The 12,134-nt window shown below is 44.5% G+C and overlaps 1 protein-coding gene across 1 annotated transcript in view; it reads left to right on the top strand.

Moving 5' to 3' along the window:
• Nucleotides 1–12,134, top strand: part of QRICH2 (glutamine rich 2) — a 31,226-nt gene that overhangs the window by 4,671 nt on the left and 14,421 nt on the right. The window contains exon 5 of the mRNA XM_046674487.1: nucleotides 10,408–11,821. Within this exon, the coding sequence (XP_046530443.1) occupies nucleotides 10,408–11,821 (1,414 nt within the window). The remainder of the gene's footprint in view (nucleotides 1–10,407; nucleotides 11,822–12,134) is intronic.

Genomic DNA, 12,134 nt, shown 5'->3' with positions numbered 1-12,134 from the left:
AGCCTGCAAACAAAAAGAGCAGCCTAGAAAAAGGTGGCCATTGCTTTGGCTGTTTTTTTTTTTAAAACCAAGCTTTTTACACATACTGCTATCATATGTTTTGAGCAAACAACACATTTTCTTGGGTTTGCAGCAGAGGACCTGCAAGACATGTAAGCAAGCATCGACACGAGCCCCTTGAGACCCTTTTACTTCTCCAGCGCTAAGACAGGGCCAGGGTTTTGACAATTGCTCATAATCATGAACAACTCCAGAAGCAAATGAGGATCAATATAAATATGAAAAGACTTTTCAGAAGAGAACAAGCTGTGGTGGCGACAAGCTCGGCTGCTGTACTGCCTGTGATGACAGCAGTGGGGAGTTCACTGTCTCAGGCTTAGAAAGTACAACACACTTGAGACCCATTTTTCTTGTGTTGGTGTTGGGAGCCTTTAACACAAAGAGGACGTCAGGGTTTCTAAAGTAGGCATTTTTAAGGTCAATTGTGGGTTTTGGCAGACAAGGTGTTACCTCAAGGGCGATTGTGAGGCGCACCGTCTGCCTGCGCACAGTTGAGAGCCAGGGCTGAAGGCAGGGCCGTGAGAAGGGGGCATGTGATCAGCACAGAGGAGTAAACGTCCATATTTGGAGAATCAGACGTGAGAAGGGAGTTGTATTTTGATCTTCAGGAAGAAGCTGCAACTGTACGTGTAGCAGCTACAGTTAAAGGAGCTCAGAATCAGAGCGAAAGATGCCTGTTCCAGGGCGCGAGTGTGCGAAGGACACAGACCACTTGTTCCCAAGGGCGTAGTCTAAGGGGCAACGGGGCGGCTCTTTACAGCTTTGTTCATATACCCAAAGTGAAGACAATGATACTTCTTCCTCTTCATCCTCCCCACCTCTCCTCCTCCTCCTACTTCTGCTAACCGTAACAAAGAACAAGAGGCTTATCATAGTCAGGAAGACCCAACCCTAGCGCTCTAGTCAAACTTGCCTGAGGGAGCGAGTAAGGCTTCCTCACTTCCCTGTGATCAAGGTCATGGATCTGAATTTCCAGCCAACGTCCTGACAGGCGTTTCACAACGGAAGAGGCTTCTAGTGACCGTCTAACTGGGTCCGTGGACCTCGAGCACAGATGTTCTCTGGCATAAATAGCACATCCGAGGTAAACAACAGTTTTTCTGAAGCTTTGTGGCCCAACAGGCTAAATAAAGTAGAAAGCAAAAAATAAAACTCTTATTTGGAGGCGTCTCTCGAGGGAGAGGCAGGTGACGACCGTGCGGTTGTGCTCACTGTTGGGTGTCCTCAGCTTTGGGACCCGAGAATAGTGGAGCGATTTGGGGAGGGGCTTCACAAGATGGAATCTGATTTCAACTAACTGGGCAAAATAGATCAGTCTAACCTCGTGGCATGTCCACAGGGAAGCAGAAATAAGAATTCTGTAATGTCCTGAGGTCATGGAAATAGCAGGTGGTGGGCTGGCGAGCTCAGTCAAGCCAGTCAGGACGAAAGCGCCCATTCTAGAGGGAGCGCCGGATCCACCCTTCCAGAGGGGAGTGGTTGCACATCCTCATTCTTCAGGTCAGCAAAGAAGTAGGGACTTAAAAGAAGTGCGTTTTGACTCAAAATTAACCCATTGCTTCAAAGATACACATTTCCCCCCACATTTTAGCATCTCTGAAATCAGGATGTGTCTTAGAGTTGATGGCATTTTATAGTTAATTGGCAGTGATTTCCTTTTCCTACTGGTTCATAAAATAATGGTATCTTAAAAGGATGCTGTCCTGGGCTTACTGAAATGTGGAGAGAGACAGCACGAGGCACATTTTGGTTAGAAAGTCCTACGATATTGATGATCTTGGAAAGTGTAGAGAGTTGAGAAGTTGTCTTAACATAGAGCGACTAGCATCTTTGACTCCAAAATTCTTGGCTTGGGGGTGCAGGGTGTAAAGGACAAAGGGACAGAGGGCTGGTCTCCAGGTTTTCCCAACAAGAAAGAGGCTGTGTGGTTCTAGTTTGGTGATTTAGAAATCTAGAAGATGAGTCTTAAGCATGGTTTGTGTGAGGAGGTCAACATCGGCATGCATTGTTTCCAGTTCCTATCATCCTCAAGAATGATGTGGGTCTAATCTAATGCCATTAATGAAAACTAACAACTTTTCTAAGACCCCATTCCACCCCCACCCCCACCTTTGTAGCTGTTCTGTCCATCTTTCTAGGATTTTGAAGTGTTTGTTCTGTGAAACCAGAACTTTGATTTTAGTGTCTGTAGTAAGCTGAATACTGGCCGCCAAAATATCCTTGCCCTAATCACAGGAACCTGGGAATGTTAATTTATATGGCAAAAGGGACTTTGCAGGTGTCATGAAGTGAAGGATCTTGAGATGGAAGATTACTCTGGATCGTCTGGGTGGGCCCAATGATGTAATCACAAAGGCCACAATAAGAGGGAGACAGAAAGAGATTCTAGGCCTGAACAGAAGCTGATGTGACCACAGAGGCAGAGATTGGAGCAATGTGGCCACAAGCCAAGGGATGCCAGCAACTGTTAGAAGGTAAAAAAAGACAAGGACATGATTTCTCCCCTCAGAGCCGCCAGTTCAGAAGGAACCAGCCCTGCCATCACCTTGTCTTTCGCCCAGCGAAACTGCTTTTGAATTCTGACCTCCCACGCTGGGAGATAACAAATTTGGGTTGTTTTAAGCCACTGAGTTTGTGGTACTTTGTAACAGCAGCCCGAGGAAACTAAAAACTCAGTCACTTTTTCCTCTTGAGGCAATTCATGAATGATTGGCTCATCCTGCAGGTTTACCTGAGGTTTTTCTGCCATTTTCTGATATTCTTGTTTCTGAACATTGGGCGGTAACCTGGGCACGAAGTCCACAGCCAATGCTTCCAAGAGTGGTTTTCTGACATTGGCAATGCGTTGGGTGTCTTTTTAAGACTTGCTTTCAAAATCTTGCCATGGCGTTAGCTTCCTTGTCTCCTCTATTTTGTTTGTAGTGATTGATTTTTAGCCCAGTTGGCCTTTCTAGGGCACAGGTGATAGGCAGAACTAAGATGGCTGCCAAGCTTCCTGCCCCTGGTGTAGACACAGTTTGATCCCCTCCCCAGGTGTGGGCAGAACCTGCGGACGGGATGGGATGTCTCTCCCGGATTAGGTTGCTAGTAAATTGACTTTGAGTTAATTAAAAGGGAGATTATTCTGGGTGGCCGTGACCCAGTCAAGTAAGCCCTTCTAAGGAGGGTATCTAAGAGATGCTCTCTTGCTTGTCTCTGCATGGCCCCTAAGCAGGAGACCATGAGGCCGAGATTGAGAGCAGCCTCTAGGAGCTGACCTAGTGACTCTAGGGTGACCCTCGGCCAACAGCCCACAAGAAAACGGGAGCCTCAGTCCTCCCACCAGGAGGAACTGAATTCTGGCAACAGCCTGAATGAGCCTGGAAGACAGCCCTGAGCCTCAGAGGAGGCCACAGCCTGGCCCGGACTGCAGGCTGTGTGGCTCTGATAGAGAACCCAGCAAAGATGCGTCTGGACTTCTGACTCACAGAAACTGTGGGACAATAAACTCATGTTGTTTTGGGTGGCTATGTTTGTGGCAATTTGTTACATAGCAGTAGAAATAGAATTCTTGTTAAATGACTTGGCGCATCACTGAGAGTAGTCCCAGAGCTGGAGTTATGGGAGGGCCATTAGGCCCCTCTAGTGAGGTGGCTTCTGACCTCAGAAGCCCCAAGCTCTGACCAGGTGAGGTCCTAAGATGTTGTAAATCTCTAATGCTTCTTGGAATTTTGTAGGTTCCTCGTGAATGGTAGGGAATTGCTTTGCTAAGATTTTGTGGTCTCCTAGTGCCTGGGGAGAGCCCACCACCACCAGGGGCATGCCAGGCAGTCTCCTAACAAGAGCTGGCGCATTTGCAGCTTATCCGATGCCGGTCAACAGATTTGGACCAAGCTGCAGGTGACCTTTAAGATTATCATTGCCTGAAGTTGGATCCTGACTAAAGATGACATGATGAGGATCATAGTACAGCCTCTGGTCGGGGTCAGATATACCTAAAAGAGACGGCAGTAGGGCAACTACTAGCTCGGGCTTATGGAGAGCCATGGGGTTTTGTTTTTCTCCCACGTTTAAAATTGATTTTTTATTTTTATTTTTTTAAAATAGACTTTTTAAAGAGCAGTTTTAGGTTCACAGCGAAATTGAGAGGAAGGTATAGAGATTTCCCATTTATCGCCTGCCCCCTCTATCCACATCCCCCACCAGAGCGGTACATTTGCTAGAACTGATGAGCCTACATGGACACATCATTATCACCCATAGTTTGTCTATGCGTTCACTCCAGTGTTGGCCAATCTATGGGTCTGGACAAATGTGTAATGACATGGGTCCACCGCTATAGTATCATCACACAGAGTCGTTTCATTGCCCTAAAAATCATCTGTGCTCTGCCTAATTATTCCTCCCTCCCCCTAACCCCTGGCCACCACTGATCTTTTTACTATCTCCCTAGTTTTGCCTTTTCCAGAATGTGGTAGAGTTGGAATCACACAGTCTGTAGTCTTTTCAGACTGGCTTCTTTCACTTGGTAATATGCATTTAAGCTTCCACCATGTCCTTCCGTGGCTTGACAGCTCATTTCTTTTCAGTGCTGAATAATATTCCCTTGTCTGGCTGGGCCGCAATTTGTTTATTCATTTACCTACTGAAGGACACCTCAGTTGCTTTCAAGTTTGGGCAGTGAGGAATAAAGCTGGTATAACCATTTGTGTGCAGGTTTTTAAGTGGACATAAGTTTTTGGCTCCTTTGGGTAAATACCAAGGACTGTGATTGCTGGATCATATGAGAAGAGTATGCTCAGTTTTCTCAGAAGCTGGCAAACTGTCTTCGAAAGTGACTGCACCATTTTGCATTCTCACTGGCGTTGAATGAGAGCTCCTGTTGCTCCACGTCCTCGTCAGCATTTGGTGTTGTCAGTGTTCCGGATTTTGGCCATTCTAATAGGTGTGTAGTGGTGTCTTGTTTCAATTTGCGTTTCCCTGATGACATTCCTGGTGTTCGTAATTTGTGTCTTTTCTCTTGTGTTCCTGGTCAGCCTGTCTAGAGGTTTATCCATTATCTTGATCTACTTAAATAACTGGCTTTTGGTTTCATTGATTTTCTCTGTTGTTTTCTGTCCATTGCTTTCTGCTCTGATCTTTATTATTTCCTTTCTTCTGCTTACTTTGGGTTTAATTTGTTCTTCTTTTGCTAGTTTCTTAAGGTGCAAGCTGAGGCCATTGATTTCAGACCTTTCTTCTATTCTAATATCAGCATTTAGTGCTATAAATACATCCCTCAGTATTGCTCTAGCAGCATCCCACAAATTCTGGTTTATAGTTCAAAATACTTTCTATATCCCTTTTGATTTCATCTATAATCCATGACTTATTTAGAAGTGTGTTATTTTGTTTCTAAATACTTGGGGATTTTCCGGGGATCTTTCTGTCACTGATTCCTAACTTAATTCCATTGTGGTCAGAGAATATAATCTGTACAACTTGAATCCTTTTAAATTTGCGTATTTTATGGCCCAGAATATTGTCTCTCTTGGTAAATGTTTTCTGTGCCCTTGAGAACAATGTGTCTTCTGCTGTTGTTGGGTGAATGGTTCTGTAAAAGGCAGTGAGTTTGGTAGTGTTGTTCAAGTTTACTATCTCTACTAGGGTTAAACTGTGTGCCTCCTGCACACCACTCTCCCGAAAGATGTTGAGATCCTAACTGCCAGTACCTGTGAATGTGACTTTATTTGGAAATAGGGTCTTTGCAGATGATCAATTGAAGATGAGGTCATTAGGATGGGCCCTAATTCAAAACGACTGTGTTCTTGTAAGAAAGGGAAATTTGCACAGAGAGGCAGACATACGGAGAGAAGAGGACGTGGAGACACAGGGAGGATACCAGCTACAAGTCAAGCATGCCCGAGGCTACCAGAAGCTAGGAAAGAGCACGGAACATATTCTCCCTCACAGCCTCAGAAGGAACTAACCCTGCCAACACTTTGAGTTCAGACTTCTAGCTTCCCGAACTGTGAGACAATAAATTTCTGTTGTTTAAATCACCCAGTTTGTGGTACTTCGTTATGGCAGCTCCAGGAAATGAATACGACGTCCTTGCTGATTTTCTGCCCACTTCTGTCGATTACCGAGAGGGTTATTGAAGTGAACAACTGTGATCGTGGATTTGCCCGTTTCTCCTTGCAGTTCTCGCAGGTGTTGCCTCCTTTTGAAGCTCTGTCATTAGGTGCATAAACATTCAGGATTGTTGTATCCTCTTGATGAACTGATTTCTTTATATTAAGAAGTGACCTTTTTATCCCTAGTAATATTCTTAGTTGTGAAATCTACTTTAATATTAATATAGCAGTTTCAGCTTTTTTTTTTCTTTTCTGAGTGTGAGCATGGTATATCTTTGTCCATTCTTTTTAGTTTTAACCTATTTGTGTCTCTCTATATAAAATTTGTTTTAAGCAGCATATACTTGGGTCTTGCCTTTTTAACCAATCTGACAATCTCTGTCTTTTAATCAGCATGTTTAGATCATTTACATTTAATGTGATTATTGATATAGTTAGGGTTGAGACTATCACATATCCCATATGTGATATGAGAATATCACCTTGCTATTAGTGTTCTATTTGTCCCATCTGTTCTTTGTTCCCTCTTTTTCTGCCTGTTTTGTATTATTTGCGTGATTTTTTTTTTACCTCCTTTGTTGGCTTATTAGCTATAACTCTTTGTTATTTTAGTAGTTGTTTTAGGGTTTATAGGTTTACACCTCTTTAGCTTATCACAGTCTGCCTTTAAGTGATATTACACCACTTCACAAATAGTATAACAACTTTACAATGGTATATTTCCAGGGACCTTTATTCTGTGGTCAAACAAACTTTTTCTGAAGGAGCCAGTAAATATTTTGGGTTTTGTGGGTCATATAGTCTTTGTCACAATTACTCAACTCTGCTGTTATCGTGTGAAAGCAACCATAAACAATTCATGTATGAATGGGTGTGCCTGTGTTCCAGTAAAATTTCATTTACAGAAACAGATGGTGGGCTGAATTTGGCGCACGGGCCATCGTTTGCCAACTCCTGCTTTACGCTATTGTTGTCATGCATTTTACTTTTTTCATATTTGTTGTAAACCCTACAATACATTGTTCTTACTTTTGTTTGGTCAATTATCTTTTAAAGAAATTTGGACAATGAGAAAAACATCTTATATATTCATCCATATAGTTACAATTTATTCCTTTGTGTAGATCCAGGTTTCCATCGGGTGTCGTTTTCTCCCTGCCTGAAGGATTTCATTTGACATTTCTCGTAGTGTGAGTCTGCTGTGGATGAATTATCTCAGCTTTTGTAAGTTTGAAAACATCTTTGCTTTTCCTCTGTTTTTGTTTGCTTTCTAAATACCTATGGTCTGTTGTAGAAAGTGTCCCGTGTGCACATGAGAAGAATGCGTGCTGTGCCATTGCTGGGTGGAGTGGCCTAGAGATGTCTGCTGGTCTGGGTGGCTTATAATGTTGCTCAAACCTTCTATTTTCTGTTGACCTTCTGCCTCTTTGTTCTATTCCTTATCGAAGACAGGGTATTGAAGTCTGCAGCTATTACCGTTGAATTGTCTATTTCTCCCTTTAGTTCTGTAAGGTTTTCTTCATGTATGTTAGGCTCTGTTGCTAGGTTCATATACATTTTTAAAATTATGTCTTCCTGATGAATTTACTCTTTTATCCGTATAAAACGTCCTTGCTCCTAGTAACGGTTTTGTCTTAAAGTCCATTTTGTCTGGTATTAGTATGGGCGCTCCAGCTCTCCTTTGGTTACTGTTTGCATGCTATAATTTTTCTATCCTTTTACTTTCTACCTATTTGTTTCTTGACTCTCTTGTAGGCAGCATAAAATTGGATCATGTGTGAGCTGGTTGGGTGTTTTTTAGGTTTTCATTTAATATTTATTATCAGTGCTTTAATATAGAATATTTTGCAGTGATTAATGACATGTGGATGCCATCAGTTTTTCAAATACCAAGTGCCAATATTTTCTGATAAACATTGATTTTCGCAAAATGAAATAACCACACATAACACAATTTCAGGAGATGGTTATACCATCGGCGTTATTCACCCAGATGACGAAAGGGCAATACTTAAAATCATGCACATCATTTCCCCATTTCATAAAACTTCTTTTTAAACGTCTACAAACTTTGCCAGCATGGAAATATTCTTCAAAAACTTTGTGATAACATAAACTAAAAAATTTACTTTGGAGAAGTAGGAAGCTGTTTTTCAAATTTTGGCTTCAGATTTTTTTTTAATTGGTTAAAAAATATGGTGAGAAGTGTATTGAGAGAGGTGGAGAAAAAGAAGCTTCCAGTTGATGGAGTCAATGTGTCTGAAAATACTTCAGGAAAATAAAGGGAAAACTTCAAGAGCTGGAATGTATTATAAAAGTCTTTCAGCAGGATGAACAGATGAGAAGTTCTTGCATCAATTGCACCCACAGGAGATAGGTCGTCTTGAAGAATGCTTGTTTATAGAATCTTCTGTAAGACAGAGTTGGCTATCTCCAATGATTCATCTTTTACAAGAACAGTATCATAAGAGCCCATATACTTTTCTAAAAACTCATCCAGTCTATCATTTAGATATCCAGTTTCCAGAATGCGTTCAACATTTGCTACTCCATCTGCCATTCTTAAGTCTTGGGAGTTTCCCAGCAGAATTTTGTTGTTCTTGTCTTTTAGTTGATTGAAGTGGTAAGCAATATCCAGAGATGTAGGGCCTGGATACAGGCACCTCGATGATTTGGTCTTCTCCCGTCTTCCATTTCAAGGTGAATATGTACTGGGCCAGTACCATCTCTGCCACCAGGATACACACTGGGGCTGGCTAGTGCGCCCTCCTTGCCCATGGCCACCCAGTCCACGGCCAGGGCCAGGGCCAGGGCGACTGGGGCCTCCTGGATCGTGTTTTTAAATCCATCCTGCCAATCTTTGTCTTCTGATTGAAGTGTTTAATTATTGATAAAGTAGAGTTTACATCTTCCATTCCCCTATTGTCGTCTCTTGTGTTAAATTAATATATTCTAGGGTGCCATTTTAATTTCTTTTTTGTTTCTTCTACTGTATTTTTTTTTTTTTTGAGCTGTTTTCTCAGTGGGACCATAGCAGTGTTCAGTGTAGGGCTGATCATTCTCCACTTCTGAGGCAACACCTTTCTGAGTACTCCGCCCGCTTAATTATGAGATTTCTTTTCCAAACTGGCTGGTAGAAACAGGCACTGTTCCCAGCTCCGTGAGAGTCTGGGCACTATTCCCTCCAGCTTTGCAGACGGTTCTTCTCCCAGCCTTGCGTGGTTTCCTCACATGTGTGTGCTGATCATTTCTGTGCTGACTGCCCGAGGGGGCCCCTCTCAGATCTGTTGAGTCATCTCTGTGCGCATCTCCTTTCTTTCTGGTAGTCTGTCCTGTGAGCTCTTCTTGCCTCGGTAGTCCTGAATGCTCAGCTCTGTCTCCTCAACTCAGGGAGTCTGCTGGGCCCACTTCAGGCCCGCTCCCCGCCCTGCAGCCTGGAGCCTGTATCGAGGGGTAAGCTGAGGCGCTCACATAGTTTGCCTCCCCATTTTTCAAGGGTTGCTAGCCTTCATTAGCTGATATCCAGCATCTAGAAACCACTGTTTCATAGTTATTGTTGCTTTTGGATTCTGGTTTCTGGTTGTTACACACAGGAGGGTAAATCCAGGCCCTGTTACTCCATTTGGGCTGGAAATGGAAGTAGTCATCATTCTTTTTTTAAAAGATTCTTAATATTCTACAGACTGGGTGTGCCATAAATATGAGTCCTCTATTGATAATCTAGTTTATAAACAATGCCACAGACTCTGTCTTTGTGCATATACCTTGGCTTCCTGTTGTGAGAGTCCATAGAGAAAATTCCTATCTATGGAATTTCTGGGTCCAGGGTTTCTGCATTTCCATTTTAAATGTGTGGTTTACTTGCCCTGCAGTGTACACTTTCATCATCAGCAATGGGCCACTGATGGGGCAGACTTTAGATTTTAAACCTATTAAATACCCGTGTCCTTTGTAGACTCAGTGAGAAGTGGAGTGCGTCACTTGTATTTTGCAGTTTTCCCCGTCTTTTATGAGGGAAATTACATATTGTGGTGTCATTTGAAAACGTGCAGATTCTCAAAAATATAGAGACCTCTCCTTCAAGAATGTCAAAGTCTGTCTTGGGCCCAACTTAGTTTTGGGTCCTAGAAGTTATCTTTCTCCAAGAGCCCTAAATAATCCTAGTCAGATATCCGAGATTTCCTGCCCTCCGAGTCTTATAGTGAATATTTTTTACTTATTGTTGCTGATTTCTTTCTTCCTCTTCAACCAGGGCTCAGACTCAACAATAGGACTTCCCAAGCGCAAAGGGCAGGCTTCCTTAACATCGAGCGACGCGCCTTCAACCGGAGGCTCCACCAAGCATCCAACCGCTGCCCAGCCTCTGGAATCTGCTAGTGGTTTTGGCCCAAGTCAGCCTTTATCGGGAACCAGTGGCACAACATACCCCTCTGAAGGGATGAGTAGCAGAGAACGAAGCAGACGTCCCTCTCCTGCTGTGTTTCCTGGTGGAGAACAGCACCCAAGAGCCCGTGATGAAGCTGGCCTGGCAAAACCCTATCACCCCGCTGTGTCTCAGTTCAGAGTAGAGTCAGATCGTCGCAGGGCTAGAGAGCAGCACAGCTTGGCACATCCAAGAAGAGATGAACAAGATGCACACCCTGCCCCATTTCAACAGGACTTACCCCCAGCTACCTCTGCCAGAGACTGGCATCCTCAGGTGTACCCAGATCAGCATGGGGGAGTGTACATTAGCCAGGGTCAAATCTATCCAAGGCTAGATCAGTATGACTTAGGACCATTAGAAACACCAGACATGGATCAGCTTGCATTGCTACATCCTAGCACTTATCATCCACATGGCATAGTACCCCACAGCACGGGTCAGCTTGGTGTGATGCCACCAATGGTACCTGGCAGAGACCAGCAAAGATTGGAACTACCCAGGACAGATCAGCCTAGTATGGTTCCACTTAGCACATATCAGCATGGTATGATACTTCCTGGCACAGACCAACGTGGTGTAGAACAGCCTGGCATGGATGAGAATGTAATGGGACCACTTGGCATGGATCAGCATGGATTGGTACCTCTTGGAATGGATCAGCATGGATTTGTAATATTTAGCATGGATCAGCAAGGATTGGGACTGCCTAGCATGGATCAACATGGATTGGTTCCACCTCTTAGAGATGAGCGTGGTTTGGTATCACCTGGTTTGATGCAAGTTGCTGCAGATCAGCAAGGTTTTGTACATCCAAGTTTGGAAACGTCTGGCTTCATACAACCTGGAGCAAGTCAGCCTGCTTTGGTCCAGGCTGGAGCAGGTCAGCCTGGTGTAGTCCAGCCTGGCGCAGGTCAGCCTGCTTTGGTCCAGCCTGGCGCAGGTCAGCCTGGTGTAGTCCAGCCTGGAGCAGGTCAGCGTACTGTGGTCCAGCCTGGCGTAGGTCAGCCAGGTATGGTCCAGCCTGGAGCAGGTCAGCCTGGTGTGGTCCAGCCTGGCGCAGGTCAGCCTGGTGTGGTCCAGCCTGGAGCAGGTCAGCCTGGTGTTGTCCAGCCTGGCACACGTCAGCCTGGTGTGGTCCAGCCTGGCGTAGGTCAGCATGGTGTGGTCCAACCTAGAGCAGGTCAGCCTGCTTTGGTCCAGCCTGGCACAGGTCAGCCTGGTGTGGTCCAGCCTGGATCAGGTCAGCCTGGTGTGGTCCAGCCTGCAGCAGGTCAGCCTGGTGTGGTCCAGCCTGTTGTAGATCAGAGTGCTTATCCACCTGGTTGGGCACAACCTGGTACATATCTACCTGGTTTGGTCCAACCTGGTGCAGATCAGCCTGGCTTGGCCCAACATGGAACAGATCAGCCTAGTTTGATGCAACCTCGTGCATATCTACCTAGTGTGGCACAACCTAGCACAGATCAGCCTGGTTTGGCACAGCCTGGAATGGATCAGCCTGGTCTAGTCCAACCTGGGGTAGGTCGGCCTGGTTTGGTGCAGCCTGGAATGGA

The sequence above is a fragment of the Equus quagga genome, chromosome 11 (genome assembly GCF_021613505.1).
Source record: "Equus quagga isolate Etosha38 chromosome 11, UCLA_HA_Equagga_1.0, whole genome shotgun sequence".
In the NCBI taxonomy this organism is placed as follows: Eukaryota; Metazoa; Chordata; class Mammalia; order Perissodactyla; family Equidae; genus Equus; species Equus quagga.
The sequence above is the reverse complement of the archived record's forward strand: the minus strand, read 5'-3'. Positions and strand labels throughout refer to the sequence as shown.